The sequence below is a fragment of the Choristoneura fumiferana genome, chromosome 10 (assembly GCF_025370935.1).
Source record: "Choristoneura fumiferana chromosome 10, NRCan_CFum_1, whole genome shotgun sequence".
In the NCBI taxonomy this organism is placed as follows: Eukaryota; Metazoa; Arthropoda; class Insecta; order Lepidoptera; family Tortricidae; genus Choristoneura; species Choristoneura fumiferana.
The window spans coordinates 18,571,028-18,588,629 of NC_133481.1; the positions used below are offsets into that span (position 1 = coordinate 18,571,028).

The 17,602-nt window shown below is 39.6% G+C and overlaps 1 protein-coding gene across 3 annotated transcripts in view; it reads left to right on the forward strand.

Moving 5' to 3' along the window:
• The window catches only part of CDase (neutral ceramidase), a 37,934-nt gene that overhangs the window by 14,944 nt on the left and 5,388 nt on the right, over positions 1 to 17,602 (forward strand). For all 3 annotated transcript variants that reach the window (XM_074093776.1, XM_074093775.1, XM_074093773.1), the window contains 7 exons: positions 11,978 to 12,133; positions 12,638 to 12,814; positions 13,551 to 13,678; positions 14,207 to 14,408; positions 15,218 to 15,427; positions 16,455 to 16,574; positions 17,160 to 17,363. In XM_074093776.1, the coding sequence (XP_073949877.1) occupies positions 11,978 to 12,133; positions 12,638 to 12,814; positions 13,551 to 13,678; positions 14,207 to 14,408; positions 15,218 to 15,427; positions 16,455 to 16,574; positions 17,160 to 17,363 (1,197 nt within the window). The remainder of the gene's footprint in view (positions 1 to 11,977; positions 12,134 to 12,637; positions 12,815 to 13,550; positions 13,679 to 14,206; positions 14,409 to 15,217; positions 15,428 to 16,454; positions 16,575 to 17,159; positions 17,364 to 17,602) is intronic.

Here is a 17,602-nt window from a genome sequence, read left to right on the forward strand (position 1 = left end):
TCTTGCATTAAAACCAGCAACAGTGGACCCAGTAGTGGTAGATATAAGTAAACTGCATGTTTTAGGTGTTTTAGCGGTAACATTTGATCTGCTAAGTACGTCAAGGATGAAGATCATTAACCGTCATCTTCGTTTATCATCAGACGAGATCAAGGGTTGCCGAGACTCGGAGGGGAAGACTTTCCCCCCCTCTATAGAATGAAGCTGATTAGCAGGAATGCTCACTAACCTCGGCTTGCGCATGCGCAGCCTACGAGTACCTGGGCCAATCAACTATTTTACCGACACTGGGCGTCTCCTGCGTTACCAAAACTGTCTCTGGCGTTACCAAAAAAATCGTACTTCCAACAAGATATTTCACGGTTTAATAGGTTGAACTTACGTAGGATGGCATGTATTCATGTACACCATCTATTATTAAATTACAGAAAAAATATGTTTACTCACAAAAATCTGCAATTGTTTGAAAAATGTTGCGGACAGATTAGTGTGGGTAAAAAAGTTGTTTGACCCACCTTCGTTATATTATTGGTTTTTATCGCCTTGAAACTTGAAATTTGGTTTGAAACTATCCTATGTCCTTCCCCGGGACTCAAACTATAAGTAATATCAGTATACCGAATTTCATCTTAACACAAACAAACTAATTTTCGCATTTATAATATTGTATGTAGGTTTGTAACTTATCCCTTTAAGAGATCTCTACCAGCCAACCTTTGAGTGGATGAGAGGAGCATTCAGTTAGGGACAGGCAAAAAGTGAGTTTAAAAATTAAAATAGATAGTGGAAGCTAATTGTAGCTGTACAAAGCTTTAAATAATATAATACACAAATATAAAAGAATCTAACAATAAAAATACACTACTATCAAACTACTATACAAGGTGTTAATTAAATAAATAATAAATAAATAAATATCATGGGACACTTCACACTAATTGACCTAGTCCAAAACTAAGCAAAGCGTGTACTATGGATACTAGGCAACGGTTAAACATATAAGTAAATACATACATAAATACATATTGAACATCCAAGACCCGAGAAAAAACATTCGTATTATTCATACAAATATCTGCCCCGGCCGGGAATCGAACCCGGAACTTCAAGCTTCGTAGTCAGGTTCTCTAACAACTAGGGCCTTTTCAGTTATTTAATTGACACCTTGTATACAAATATGCATATGCAAACAAAATATGAATAGGTAATACGTAACAACACAATACAATACGCAGCCGTGGTGGCCTAGTGGTTTGACCTATCGCCTCTCAAGCAGAGGGTCATGGGTTCGAACCTCGGCTCGCACCTCTGAGTTTTTCGAAATTCATGTGCGGAATTACATTTGAAATTTACCTCGAGCTTTGCGGTGAATTAAAACATCGTGAGGAAACCTGCACAAGCCTGCGAAGCGATTCAATGGTGCGTGCGAAGTTCCCAATCCGCACTGGGCCCGCGTGGGAACTATGGCCCAAGCCCTCTTGATCTGAGAGGAGGCCTGTGCCCAGCAGTGGGACGTATATAGGCTGGGATGATGAACAATACAATAATCATAAAAAAAATCTTTTCAAACCCTCCCTGAACGATCCCATATTAGTGGGATAGTGGAATGATACAATACCACAATAAAATGACTCTTTATTGTACACCAGAAATAGTAAGCGATACAGCAAATAGGTAAGGTAAAGGCGCCTATTACCGGGGGTATCGAAATCGACGGCCATCACCGCGGCAATTTAAAATACGCATTTTATAATCAAACCGATAGATTTCTTAAAAAATATATTTTACAAGATAAAAGCTTATTTAGTCGACTCACTGATTTATTAGCGCTAGTGTATGTGCATGAATCAAAGATCTTGCAATTCGTGATTTTCCGAAATGGCACCGACGGAAGAGGATTTGCCATACTAACGCGTGACACCGCATACAAGCAGACTCGAATCTTATTTAGTGTTTTACAAAATATTTATGGCAATTGAACTAATGTTATGGTTTTTAAATGGCTTTTTATAGTTTTTGTACGAGTTCTGAATACTTTTTGTATATTTTTTGGCCCGGAAATACGATTAAAATGGAAAATAAAATACAGCGGCGATAGGCGCCATTTTTAACTGTTGGTTGTAATACCGTGGTATATCACGGTAATAGTTAAAGTGGTATTTTTGGTTCTTCAAGCTTTATTTTTGGTATAAATTATCGTTTATATAATTTGTTACAGTTATTCCAATCTTGATCTATTCACGCTTTTAAAAAACTATTTCCGTGGTATGAAAAGTATTAACAAACTCTTATTTTTTAGCAAAAACTTCAATACTGAATTTGTAGTTTCTATAGAAACCGTTATTTTGCCAAGTTGTTTAAATATTGCGATGAAATTTTATATTTACTTACCAGTTATGTAATTTTGGTTATATGCCAAGGATGTAATAAGTATATTTGATTTGTAATTCAAACACAACTCTATCCTATAGTTTTTATAGGTCGGAATTAGATTTTACAATACTCCAAATTAAGCCAATTAACGATGGTATGATCGCATAACCCTCGGTAATAGAATGTTTGGGCATCTATTACCGACCCATTCAATTGTCTTTGGGTCGGTAATAGGTTCTTAAAGAAGTCCCTATTACCGAGTGACATTTTATTTTTCTGTTAAAATAATTCACATTTAGGGTACCGTAAATGCAGATTTTTTTGATAAAGTTGTGACTTTTACTCAGCATGCATACATCAAACTATAACTGGTGGCATAAGCATAATAAAATACAAAGGGCTGGATACACTATTCGAATCAAACTTTAGTTTTTTATTTAAATTTTCTCAAAAATATTTGGTGTACAATACATTATACAGAACCTAAGCCATTACCTTTTTTAATCCCTCGGTATTAAGTTCCAAAACATGTGTCGCGTTCCTTTTACCGATGGTAGAAAATTGCCGTTTTTTTATACCTCGGTAATAGAAGCTCAATTCGCGGTAATGGAATCACAGCCTGTCCATTACCACGGTAATAGAAGATTTGGGTATTTTGATTTCAATAATTATTTTATCAAATACTAATAACTAAAACGAGCCCAAAAAGTTAAGACACTGAAAGTTCAATAAACGCTCTTAAATAAAAAAAATATTCTCGTTTGTTAAGGAGCTTTGATACCCTTAATTTTTGGGACTCATTTGAAAACTTCCTTAAGTACCACGGTAATAGGCGCCGTTACCTTACATAGAGAAAATTACAGGTAATAGGCGGCCGTATCGCTTAAGGGGCTACCCGAGGTTTTCATCGATTTTTGACAAGTTTTGAATCGTATCTTCTACTGTAGCACTACAGATAGAATTATAAGTCAAACGGCTATCGGTTCTCCAATCTTTTATCTCCATTTTTATCTACCGGATTTTGAAAAAAAAAAAAAATAATTTTGTATGATTTTTTTAAACATTCTCTGAAAAAACACTTATTTCGTATCTCTAATGACGTGAAAGATCGAACATATACGAAATCTATATATTTAGGTTCGTCTTTGACGTCTCTAAAAACTGGTCAAGGGTTTTCATTTAAAACTAATTAACACAAAAGTTATGATTGGTTTTTTGGAGTCTTTTTGTATTTTTTTTTTTAATTATTTCAACTCCAAATTTGTTACTTTTACGGGTATCCCGTGAAACCATATCGAAAATCCAGCGATGGTGTAGGGGTTATAGCACGCAGCACGGATTGCTGAGGACCTGGGTTCGATTCCCAGCGCTGGTCTCTTTTTCTGGTTTTTCTGTGCATCCATGTCTCAGTTTGTATTTTCGACAAAAGTTATGGCCAGAAAACTAGTTTTTTGGCCTAAAATTTTTCAACTTTGATGCCAAATATCTCGAAGACAATGAACTTTGAAGTAAATATAGGATACTAGGGGAAGATTGGCACCATTCGTACACTTTTTAGACTTTGATTTTTCAAAAAATTATAAATAAAGATAGAATGCTCAATCAGTTATTATAGCACTCAGCATATGTTCCGCTTCTTATTCAAAAAGTTTAAAGTCAATAACTTTTCAAATAAATGAATGAATTGAATTTTTGCAAAAGCTGTCAAATGTCCGAATCTACCCCACCAATGGGGTACATTCGTATATAAATAGGGGAACATTCAGGCAGTGTGGGGTAGCTTCATACGGGTTAAGTAAAAGAGCAAAATAATTGTAATAATCGTGTTCATTGGCCTTAAATATGCCAACGATAAAGTAAATGACAAAATCTTTTGTTAACAAAAAATATACATCACTTAGAAAAAAATATTTAATAGAAAAAACACATCATGTTGCAGACTAACTAAACTAATTAACTACAAATCAGTTATGAAGAGATCAATCTTTTAGTAATAATTGCACATTAATAAAATAGTTTGACATAAATTAAACATAAACCAAATCTTTAAAATAATTAGGAAATGTGTAAAAGTTAGAAGTCTCTGACCTACTACGTCTATGACTTTCCAATTACGTTGCAATATCGTGAGCCCGTAATGCATTTTTGAACTTTTTTCAATACATTCGTTCTATTGTGACTCTTCTTCAGTAGAAAATGCTTGGTAAATGTGTTTTAAGACTGATATGTAATGCGGTTCGTGCCATCATCATCAGGATTACCTTTTATTTTCTTTATCCGACTCTCTAAAGTAGAAACCTTAATATTATGTTTATCTGCTGCCTTTCTATAAGATAAGTTTACTTCTAAAACATTTTTTACCGCCGCAGACATATTTTTTTCATTTATTATTGTACACCTAGTCTCTTTATTCTTATAATTCCGGACCGTTTTTGAAATTTTGTCTGAAATAAAGTCATTGATGTTATAGGGGGCACATTCAGACGCGTACGAATGTGCCCCTGAAGAAGGCGTACGAACTTGCCCCGAAGGTCAAAAATAAAAGATTTTTACCGACACATAAATCATGCAGAAAAATCTACAAAATAGATACATTATTATGATCTTGATTGTAGTCACTTATCATTAAGCAATAATCCGTTATAATTTGACACTTTCCTAAAGCAAGAAACATCCGAGAACATCAACAAAATATTTACTTTGAGCATGCGAAAACACATTACGCCCTCTCGTGTCGCTCTCAGCGGCCGCACTGGCGGCTAACTTCGTTGACAACCGTCGGTCGCCCGCGCCTACCCACACACGCAAAGCCGTAACAAATATGCTATTCTAACAAGCTGTAGTAGTGACTGTATGAAGGATCCCCGTGTACGAATGGTGCCAATCTTCCCCTATATTGCTTAAAGCCGTTGTTGTTAATATAATAAGCTACAAAAAATATTAGAAAACTAAGGAATTCAGATCGAAGGTCATTGGGGCATGGGATCCCCTTATGAGCGATCTCTTCCAGGCAACCTTTTAACAGAAAGAAGGAATGGAAGGAAGGATGATCGTTGCGCAGTGTTTATATTTGTGAGCATTTCGTACGCTCTGCTAGATTTCTTACTTAGATGATTCGTAGAAAACCTGTTCTTTTGGAGAGCAGTGCGAGTAGATGAGTCATTGTTTACTATTCTATTAGACCTAGATTAGATTCGTGTCGGTTGCAAGCACGCCTAAACTATAAAAATGTGCTTTAGATGCAAAATTATACATGATGTTGTTGATAAATGCAGTTTTCACTTTTAAAGTTTACTACGTAAATTTATCAGAAATCTGCATCTTAGGTACTATTACCACTTTCTGTGAAGTTTAAAGATGTGTAAACGATAAATAGGTAGTTGAACAGAAAAATTTAAGATATCAAGGTAAATGATTCAAGAGTTGCAATGGCATAAGAACTAACGCATTTGCATTGCAAGTAACGATTTACTTGAAAAATCTTTCTTTGGTCAAGTTATTAAGCCCTGATTGTTCCACTTAATCGACAAATCATGGGAAAAAAAGGCAGTTTTTAAAAGATATTACAAAAATAAAGTAAACAAACTGTTAATTACTTGTTATGTCAAAATAAGTTGGACTGCGTACATTGCTGCTCAGTCGGACTTTAAAAAATCGTTACACCTAATTAATAACACTATTTAACAAAATTATTATCCTATATCAGTCGTATTACTGGATACTGTAGATGGATAAAGTATACGCCCGTATAAAATTTACACGCTGTATATGAGAAGTGTAGCAAGGAAATTATCTATGCCTGTAAATAAAAGTCAAGTAAATCGTGCGACAGAATAAGTATTTACAAGTAATCGTGCGTTGCATTTCGTTGCGTCGTTCATTAGAGCACTGGTAATTTGTAAGTTCCTCCGCAGTGTAATGTATGTAGGTATGTACATATTGACACAATTGGCAAACGAGAACGAGAGCACAAAATTTGCCCCACTACATACAAAATTACCTATTCATTACTGCATAGATTTCAGGGCCAGATTTTTTGCCGCTCAGTTTATATATGTACAAAGGCGAATATATCCCTTTGAGGGATCTCTACCAGCAGGGCTACTACGAAACTCGAAACTCGAAGTTCGTATTATACCGTCCCTCTCGCTCTCGTGTTAAATAGTATAAGTGTCAGAAGGACCGCACGACACGAACTTCGAGTTTCGTAGTAGCCCTGCAGTCAACTTTTGCGTGGATGAAGGAGGACAGACAAAAAGTAAGTGAGTGACTTTGAAAAGTGAGTTATAAATCCGTCAGTGAGTTATGTATCCGTCAATTAAAATTAATCAATAGGTGGTGAAACAGCTTAGCCCCTTAATGTACTTACCTAATGAGGTTTACACGATTTTTCTTCCTTGTATAGGTAAATTTTGCAGGTGGTAGGACCTTTGTGCAAGGTCCGCCCGGATTGCTACCACCATCTTGCTCGCTAATCCAGCCGTGAAGCAGCAGTGCTTGCACTGTTGTGTTTCGGCGTGGAGAGTAAGAGAGCCGGTGAAATTACTGGCACTTGAGGTATCCCATCTTAGGCAGAGGCCTGTTGCCAACCTATATAGAGAGGTTGGCAACGCATCTGCAATACCCCTGGTGTTGCAGATGTTTATGGGCGGTGGTGATCTCTTACCATCAGGAGACCCACTTGTTCGTTTGCCATCCAGTAGAATAAAAAAAAAGATATATATATGACTTGAGAGAAATAGGAAATATTACTGCAATGTTCTGTTCTGACACGTCAGAATGCAGCACTGGCACAAACCGTAAACAGTTTTTTTAAATGTCTTAAATGTCTTTTAAATCTCCGTAGGATGCCATAATATCATATTATTTCACTAGCTTTTGCCCGCGGCTTCGCCCGCGTGGAATTCGGTTATCGCGCGCTGTTCCCTCGGGAACTGTGCACTTTTCCGGGATAAATGTAGCCTATGTCACTCTCGGGTCTATAAACTATCTCTATGCCAAAAACTACGTCGATCCGTCGCTCCGTTTCGACGTGAAACACGGACAAACATACAGACACAAAACATACACACACTTTCGCATTTATAATATTAGTATGGATTATTTTTTGGATATTATAGCTCTATCGTAACTGGGTCAATCAACTTTTAAGTGTAGGTACCTAGCTTGTTGCCATGTAACATCTCCTGAGTTACTACTTACTTAGTCTTATTTTAAAAGTACGATTTTATGGAGCACAACTACAAATCTACCAAAAGTTGGGAGCGACAACGAGGGTTTTCACAGAGGAGAAATATCGCTAACACTAAAGAGTTTATTGACCCTACTGTCAATGTAAATAACATGTTATTTTGTTACTAATAAATATTGTCATGATCCGTCATGGCCAATAACTATAACAAGAACTGACCTTGTGTACGGTTGGCGGTTTGTTTACGGTTTGTGCTAGTGCGCCCTACACAAAATCGTGAGCAGCTCAAAAATTTCCATGAATTAATCTTAGCTCCAGGGACGCCAGGGGGTTACTGCGAAATTCGAAGTTCGTATCGTGCCGTCCCTCTCACTCTTGTATTAATATAGCTTTAGCGTCAGCGGGACGGCAATATACGAAGTTCGAATTTTGCACTTCGTAGTAGATCGTGTCATCATAGGGAGTCACTTGATTTGCGAATCGTAAACACATTCATTGCGTTTGCTATTAATTAATTGCTTCGGAAGTTTAGAATTTGCATGTTATTGTCAATCAGCAGTTTGTAATGATTGTTTTTACAACAATAGGGTCAATTTTGCGAATGTATTGAAACGTGTGGTCATAATCGCCAAGATACAGAACAGACAAAATGCTCACTCTCTTGCAAATCTGCTGAGTCTGCGCGACGAATTATTTGGACGCAAAACTGTGTTACACCATAATTGCTTCCGCATACTCAAATTCAAATTCAAATCATTTATTCAGTAAATAGGCCGCAATGGGTACTTTTACACGTCATTTTTTAAACTACCAGCGCTTTCGGAAAGACCATCATTGCCAAGAAGAATGCGCCGCAAGAAACTTGGCAATCATTTTTTCAAAATAAAATAATTACAAATACTTAAAAACAACAGTGTCTTAAAAATTAACAGTAACAATAATACTCACTCATACATACCTACCTACATTCATCGCATCTCGTCTTATAGGTTGGTTATGCGTTTCTTCTACGCTATTTTGAGTCAAAAATTTAAAAGTTACGTATCTACATTTTTCAAATTTAGACTGGTTTTGGCTCAGATTGCAGTTGACACCTCGTTTATATTTCGTTTGTAGATTTTCTACAGTCAGCGGCAAATAAGATTAAGTATGCAGTTTGTTTGCCATATTGCACCACTGCGTTGGCCGTGGTTTCCTGACCATGCCTTTGCAATGTGACCGAACACCGTAGCGCCGAAGCACATGCTATGTAGTTAAACTTGTTTGTTTGTTTGTTTATACTCTTTATTTTACAAAAAAGGAAGTACAAAAAGGTTACAACAAAAAAAAGTGCTAAGTACAGTCAAAAAAATGCCTTTTTAATACAAAATGCAGGGACGAGGGGAGGTAAGCGAGGGCGCCTAAATAGGGGTTTTGCCTCGGTTTGAAAATTTTGTTAGTTTGGTGCTGGATAAAGCTAGATTTATTAACCCCCGGCGCAAAAAGAGGGGTGCTATAAGTTTGAAGCCATTGTCAGCTTGACTGTCAGTCTGTCTGTGACATCGAAGCTCTGAAACGGACGGACCGATTTCAATGCGATTATTTACGTGAAAGCGAGTTTCCTTGGGGTGTTTTTAGCTTAGTATGTTTGACAATCGGTTCAGTCATTATATTTCAAATACTTACAGACAATTATATTTCAATTTTTTTTTTATTTTTTTATACTTATTATATTATATTATATTATTAAATTTAATTCATGTAAATCAATTAAAGAAAGTGCCATGTAAATACTAATTCTAGCATTTCTAGCATGTACATGAGTGTAACTGTAACACTAACAAATTATGGGTATTTATGCCTGAAAAATTGAATTATTGAGATATTGAACTTTGAAATGATAATGTTGGGAGTTTTTAACTTTGGTTATTTTATATTGTGGATAACTTAAGCCAAGTTTAGATCTGCAAGAAAAATCGTGCAAGTTGCATTACCTTGCGGCGCTCGATTGCCCACTACAAACGCGTTGGCTTTACGGCCTCGCAATGTAATGCAACTTAAGCTAAACTCGGCTTTACATTAGCGGCTTAGAGGCACTTGTTAGTCATGTAGTTTACGCAGCGGAACGACTTTACGAGTATTACCTATCAATGGACAAAACAATTTCAATGGCTACTATGTTTATTAAACTAGTCATGCCGTGAATAGGTACGCTACGCGTGTTTAAACCACATTGAAACTTTGTTTGTATTGCATGAGCTAGGCCTTGTCACACAGGATGTCGGTATACGTCCTGCGGTCCGGTCAATCAAATAGATAGGATGTTATGTTATGAGCCAGTGAGATACACCTTTGGTCTCATCTGCACTTGACATCAGTGCCCTTAGTGTATTTTCCCGTTCACAAAATGCGTCTCGATCGCGTTCGCGTTAAAATCTCAATTTGTATCGAAACGAAAACAGCGCCTCTAGCGGAAAGTTTGCACAGCAACTGTTGTGAAGTGTAGGTTTGCTACGTAAATTATTTCGTCTGCGTATCGTAACGAAAACGGGCGACGACGCCGCACCGTGGACATATAGCGGCTACGTATAGACGATCGAACGCTCGATTTACGTCTTCGAATAGTAAACGAATGTTTTGTGAAAACGCCACACTAGAGGCACAGGTGAGATAGAGGTCAATCACGGTTACTATTGTATGTATTGTATAAGGTGTAAATATATACTATACTAGCTTTTGCCCGCGGCTTCGTCCGCGAGGAATTCGGTTATCGCGCGCTGTTCCCTCGGGAACTGTGCATTTTTCCGGGATAAAAAGTAGCCTATGTCACTCTCTGGCCCATAAACTATCTCTATGCCAAAATCAATCAATCAATCAAAATCTCAATGCAAGACACACATTAAATTAAAAGTATCGCTACCTAAAACACAGTTTCCCTGAAAAAAGATCTAATAACTATAGGTACATAGAAAGCTATCTTCGAGATGACACCAGAGAGATATTTATGTGAACGTCCACAATTTATTTTAAATAATAAATGTTAACTACGCGTATTCCTGCGCCTTCGGATATTATATTACGCCCTATTAGTCACAGGGAAGTACGAGTATAATGTCTCCGATGAATCAGTTGTACGTAAGTGGATAAAATAGGGATAAAAACAGTAAAATCTAAAGTTAATTTCTATTCAGTGAAACTTATACCTAAACGAGTACATTCTACATATTAAGTAGTAGGTACTTATTCTGTGGTATCATTTCGCGAGATTCATTAAGAGTCGCAGCATATATATATGTATACTGTACTGTAACGTCGTTTCAGTCTTAAACTTGAATTGATGACGCTAGTAATTTAAGCTTCAATTTATAAGCTTGCAGACGAGCAAGTATAGACTGTGGTATAGAATAATTAACGCTAGTTTTTGTTAAAAATGGCATTTATAATACAAGCTTTTTTGCTGTCTGTACTTTTTGTTAACTTGTAGCATTGTCCTCGAAACTACATTTCCGTGCTTAAAGTCGATACCTATAATACTAACCTTTGTCAGGAGTTCCGTCATAATATACGTGTACCTATTGTGGTTTCGTCCCGCAATCCTAGCCGGACCAAAGGATGTCCCCACCTCGTTATTCTTTCGTCACCAAATTTACAAGTATGCCTCAAGTCAAACCACTGGAAGTGCGACTAACTTGTAGGATTTGCCCCGTACAAACATAGTACCTACATTGCAGGCTAATTAAAATGAAGCTTATAAATGTAAACCTTTGGCCTCATCTGCACATCAGGTGAGATAAGAGCCAATCACGGTCAGTTTAACGTAAAAAAAAATGTCACGAAATTGGCATGTGTGTATTTCACACCAATGCTTACTAAGCAATCACGATTATTACAAAATTTTGCTTTTGAAACATTTTTTGGAAGAGCAAGCTGTTTGAAATTTGAAGTCCGGTCAAAATTTTGTCGGTAAATGTTTGTGTGTAAGTCTTTGATGCTCAAGGAAAACTTGCCTAGTGAATGTAGAACCAGTTTTTAAAGAACTCATGCTAACCGATGTAGAAATTTAAGGGCAATTGGGCAACTGGCAATAAATGGAAACTAGTCTTAAATTTAATGCGTGCCCGCATATATGCCCAAACTTTTGACATGGAAAATTAAACTGGTTATTTGTCGCCATTAGCCATGTCACAAGAAGAAAATTCAGTGATTTAACTGGTGTTACACGTATTTATGTAACATCGACGGTTATGTTTTTCAAGCGCTATTCTTTGGGTCCTCTATAGATACTTACGTAATGCGTAGCCTAAAGCTGAGCGGTTTTCAAAATATGAGGCATCTAGCCATGTCACAAGAAGAAAATGTAATACCTTTATCATTTATCCACTCACTAGGTAGTGCAGTACTATAACAGATAACAGACTCCTCTTCTTTTTCCAGATGGGATACGCGCACTTTCAGCAGATCGGTCATGGAATCCACCTCCGGCAGTTCTCCCGAGCCTTCGTCCTAGCAGACGACAGTGGCAACAGTACGCAGCGGCTCGTCTTCGTGTCTGTAGACGCTCCCATGATGGGCCATGGCGCTAGAAAGGAAGTAAGAACCACTTCCAGTACCTATTTCCACCATCACTACCACTTTCAGTAGTACTCCTAAAATTGGGTGCTGGTGGACAACAGTGGCTTTAGCATTAACGGTAATCAGTATCCTGGGTTAGATTTATATGTCCTCCTATGTGGATATATATACTTTTGTGTCCAGGTGTGGCCTAACATGGCCTATTACAGTACAACTGGTACTGTTTAAGTATTTTTTATTCCCAAGTATAAGTTACAAACCTACCAATACTCATTTTGTTTAAGCTCTTCTTTCTCCTTGTTTAAATATTTGTTATATTCCCCGAGGTCTAACGATTTGTTCGTCCGTTAACGTTACGTTTCGCCGTAGACGAGAAATGGGTACGAAGAGTAGTGTGTCTTAAAGGTATTAAAGCTGTATCTTTTTCCGTCGACTGTTTAGATTTACAGTAGGCGTTTTGGCTAGGCTAGGCTCTCAATCACACTGTCTGCCTTGTCATAAAAAAGTGTTTAATACTTCCAGATCGTAAAACGTCTCCAAAAACGCTACGGCGACATCTACAACGAACACAACGTGATAATTAGCGGAACTCACACACACTCGACACCAGGAGGTTTCCTAATGCACTTCCTCTTCGACCTGCCGATCCTCGGTTTTGTCAAGGAGACCTACGTGTCTTACATTGCTGGGATCTATAAGGTGATACTTTTGTTCTACTTATACCAGTATTACCAGAGACTGAAGCGATGTTAGAAAAGCATACCTAGACATTTTCAAACTTGTTTGGGCAGATATGTATACCCCAGTGAGAGCATTTATTATACTCTCTGTGCTTTCTCCTCTAGATGCTCTAGACTAGACTTAGGGGCTGTTTCACCATCCATTGATTAGTGTAAACTGTCGGTTAAATGTGATGCCGTCTCTATTTGTTTTGTTCGATAGACGGAGACGGCATCACATTTAATAGTCAGTTAACACTAATCAATGGATGGTGCCCCTTAATATAATTAACATCAGTAAGTTTTCGGGTGGGTTACTTTATAAAAATGTGACATATATTTTGGGGTACTTTTTTCTGAATAAGAGAGAAAACATACATCCTATCCAAACAATACTCCACATTATTAGCTTCGACGAGATAATGAAATTCCTCCCCCCACATTTTTTTATCTTTTAATGGTAATGTACCTACACTTCTTCCCCTTGGTTAATAGAAATTTTCATGCAAAATTACAGTTTTCTGGCACGTCAGACAGACAGACGGACGGACATGGCGAAACTATAAAGATTCCTTGGAGAACTAAGAAACCTTGTTAAAATGTGACTTTTTTTCACGTAAATAAAGTACTTTGGGCGTTAGGAGGTTAGTAGAGTGGTAGAGTTGATCTCGATCAGCTCTCCAGAAATCCAGACTCACCTTGTATTTGTCTGACAGAGCATAGCGATGGCCCACGTGAACTTGGCACCAGCCCGGATGGAGTACGGCGAGGGCGAGCTTCTCGATGCCAACATTAACCGCTCGCCGACTTCGTACCTGCGGAACCCGCCCGAAGAGAGAGCCAAGTAGGTCCAGCTACAGTACCTGTAGACAAGACTACAATACTAGTACGGCTCGGGGACCACGAGATCGGCAGCAGGGCGAGGGTTTTCTCTGTTAGGGGTGATTAACGACAGCGTACTTATCGATATGGTAGGCACTCTCTGATAATTCATGCCCTCTTGTAAATTATCAGGTTGTATATATTAACCGCACCCCTTCTGTTCGATGTGTGGCCTAGTGGTTTCACCTATGGCCTTTCAAGCAGAGGATTGGGATTTTGAGCGAGAGCTTACGGTATTTATGTGCAAAATTACATTTGACACCGAGCCATAAAGTGAAGTAAATCATTAAGAAAGCTATAAAGCTATAAAGAAAGCTACATAAGTACACACACCTGCGAAACAATTCAGTGGTGCATACGTAGTTTCCAATCCGCACTGTGCCACGTCGGTACAGCCCAAGCCCAAGTTTCATTCTGAGATGAAGCCTGTGCACTGGGATGTATACAGGTCGAATTGTTGTTACCTCATCTAGGATCTTCTGACTTGCAGATACAAATACGACACCGACAAGACCCTAGCCCAGGTACGATTCCTGGCTCCTGACAACCGTATCTTAGGAGTGATCAACTGGTTCGCGGTGCATCCTACCAGCATGAACAACACCAACAAACTCATCTCATCAGACAACGTGGGCTATGCTTCTATTCTGATGGAGAAAGCACTAAACGGGAATGGGACGATGCCTGGTAAGGTAAGAACTTGTTACCAAAAGTCATCGGTACCTACTGCACTGCGACTGAGCTTTGCTTAGTCCTTTTTCATAGTTTTGGAGAAGATAAGTATTTAAATAAGCTCTAAAAGTAAAACTTGAACTAAATAAATACAAATATAAATCAATATCTGATTTGAACCACAGACTTTCAGTTTGCTATATAGTCAACACATACCGCTGAACCACCACGCTGTTGAAATATCAATCGGAATTACATGTTATCAAACAAAAGGTCAAAAGCATGCGTTTTCCCAATGATACAACAAGATAGATCGATTGTTCGCCCCGAATATCCTAACATAGCGAATTCGTCTAAATCGTTAGAGCTCCAAGATCCCTTTACAGGGATTTTTTTGAGCTGGTCGTGATTTTCATGGGGTCCCCACGGTTGAATTTTAAGTTACTTAATTTTATATGACTTGATTATTTTTTAGTTGCCATTTTTTAAAAATTAAGTACATAAACTTTTTAAAACTCATAAAACTGACTAACCTAACTATATTCACATTGGGTGGCTTAGGTTTCAGGTGCTTTTTTTAAGTTAATATTCATTCCATTTAATTTGATATTTGTATGAATAATACGAATGTTTGCTCTCGGTTCTTGGATGTTTAATATGTATTTATCTATATAAGTAATGTTTATCCGTTGCCTACTGTCCATAGTACAAGCTTTGCTTAGTTTGGGACTAGGTCAATTGGTGTCAAGTGTCCCATGGTATTTATTTATTATTATATACATATTTATTAACTTATTTATAAAATTAAATATTCTTCCTCAAACTTTAGGGCCGCATAGTGTGCGCCTTCGCATCGACCAACCTCGGCGACGTATCCCCCAACACGGCAGGTCCTCGCTGCAGCATCTCCGGCAAGGTGTGCGACCAGGAGAGTCTGCTCTGCAAGCTGCACGGCGAGGAGTGCTTCGCCTCCGGCCCGGGCAGGGACATGTTCGAGAGCACCAAGATCATCGCCACTAAGATGTTTGAAACGGCCATGGTGAGTGTCAAGGCTTGCGCTAGCTGACGCGGTTTGCACAAAGCGGGTGTACGCAGGCCCTTCTTCCCCCCTGCCCACGTGCCCGTGCACGTGCCCAGGGCCCCGCGATGCATTGGGGCCCCCTAGTCTCTACTCCAATACCAAACGATAACCGATATCTACCTACTCCACTTTCTCCTGAAAATCAGGCTTACCGAATGCAGCATGTTGTGCCCAGGGCCTCTAATAGGTGAAAGACGGCCCTGGGTTTTTTTTTCTTTTTTTTTATTCTACTGGATGGCAAACGAGCAAGTGGGACTCCTGATGGTAAGAGATCCACCGCCCATAGACACCTGCAACACCAGGGGGATTGCAGATGCGTTGCCAACCTAGAGGTCTAAGATGGGATACCTCAAGTGCCAGTAATTTCACCGGCTGTCTTACTCTCCACGCCGAAACACAACAGGGCAAGCACTGCTGCTTCACGGTAGGATTAGCGAGCAAGATGGTGGTAGCAATCCGGGCGGTCCTACCACCTGCAAACGCCTATTGAAAAATAGTATGAGCAGCTAACTGCGCGCGTCGCGTGCGACAGATTTTACCTGTAGCTCAGGGTTTCATAAACTTTTTCTAGTCACGGACCAAGGCTCCTGTCAATTTTTTTTTGGAAATTTCCTAGTAAATATTTTTACAGACTGACCTACTGCGGCGGACCCCTGATACACATGCTACGGGCCCTTAAGGGGTCCGTGGACGCCGCTTTAAGAAACCCTGCTGTAGCTGATCCCGCAGGGTGTGCCCGCGCAGTGCACCCGCGCCAGCTAGCGTAGGCACTTAAGGGTTATACCCAAATGGTCTTCATACCAAATTATATTTAAATCAATTCAGCGGTTTAGGCGTGAAGAGTGAAGAAGTAACAGACTGACGACATACTTTCGCATTTATATTAGTAGGATTTGACTTGAAAGCTTCGAGAAACTGGGCCTTGATAAGAAAAAGGCAATCCCTGGTCAGTTTTAGATAAAAAAACTATGGCATTGTTTTACAGAAAGTCCTGAAGGAACCTGGGGAGGATTTGACGGGCCCGCTGGGCGTCGTACATCAGTATGTGGACATGCCGAACGAGACTGCGACGCCTTACGATCCTGTTACTGAGACGTTTAATGCGGTAAGTATAGAACAATAAAAAGTATGTATCAGTTACGTCAGTCCACCACATCATGCTGGAGATTTTATTTTGGTTTGAATGCTACCTGCTTGAAAATGAAGCTGCCGTGAGACTTACTCAAAGTGAAATATAACTCACGTCTTATGGTCACAGCTCATTACAGCCACCCAGCACCCGACCAGCACCGCCTCGCCTCGAGCGGTTAGTATTCTTCATATTATGGATTTGTATGGGCATGCGCTCACTACATCAACTCCGTAGCGTCACCGGTTCGCCTCACTCGCGAGGTTGCCACGCGCGGACGGCGAGTGGACCACTCTGTGAGAGCCCGCTGCTCGCCGCCATAGTGACTACTAGGAAATTTGTGAACCACGTGAGGTCCACTCGTTGTTAACGCGGCGTCCACCCGTGGACACAAGGAGTGGACGCCGTAAGTCTAGGCGGTGCTGGTCAGGTGCCGGGTGGCCCTAATGAGCTGGACCTTTAGATTGAATATGGCTTGACTGTTTGCAACGCAACGTCATATATCTCTGGTGCTACCATCAGGTATCATTATAAATATAAAAAACTTAAAATCCCCCCCAGAGCGCCACAGCCTCGGGCTGCCTCCCAGCGATGGGCTACAGCTTCGCGGCGGGCACCACGGACGGGCCGGGCGCCTTCGACTTCAAGCAGGGCACGGTCACCACCAACCCGCTCTGGAACGCCGTGCGGGACTTCATCGCGGAACCCACCGCGGAGGACATCCGCTGCCAGGCGCCCAAGCCCATACTGCTCGCTACTGGACGGGTCAGTATGAACCTTCAAAAACGGCCAAAGGAGTCGGACACGCCCAAAGTATGGTAAAGTGCAGGTTCACGGTGGATGCAAGCCGCTTCCGACTGAAGCCACTGAAGGTCTGTGGGGGAGGCCTATGTCCAACAGTGGACGACCTACGGCTGATATGATGATGATGGGTAGTTTGAAAAAATTAAAAAAACACGCTGTAATGTTACTTATTAACAGCTCCATCATCAGACCATAAACAA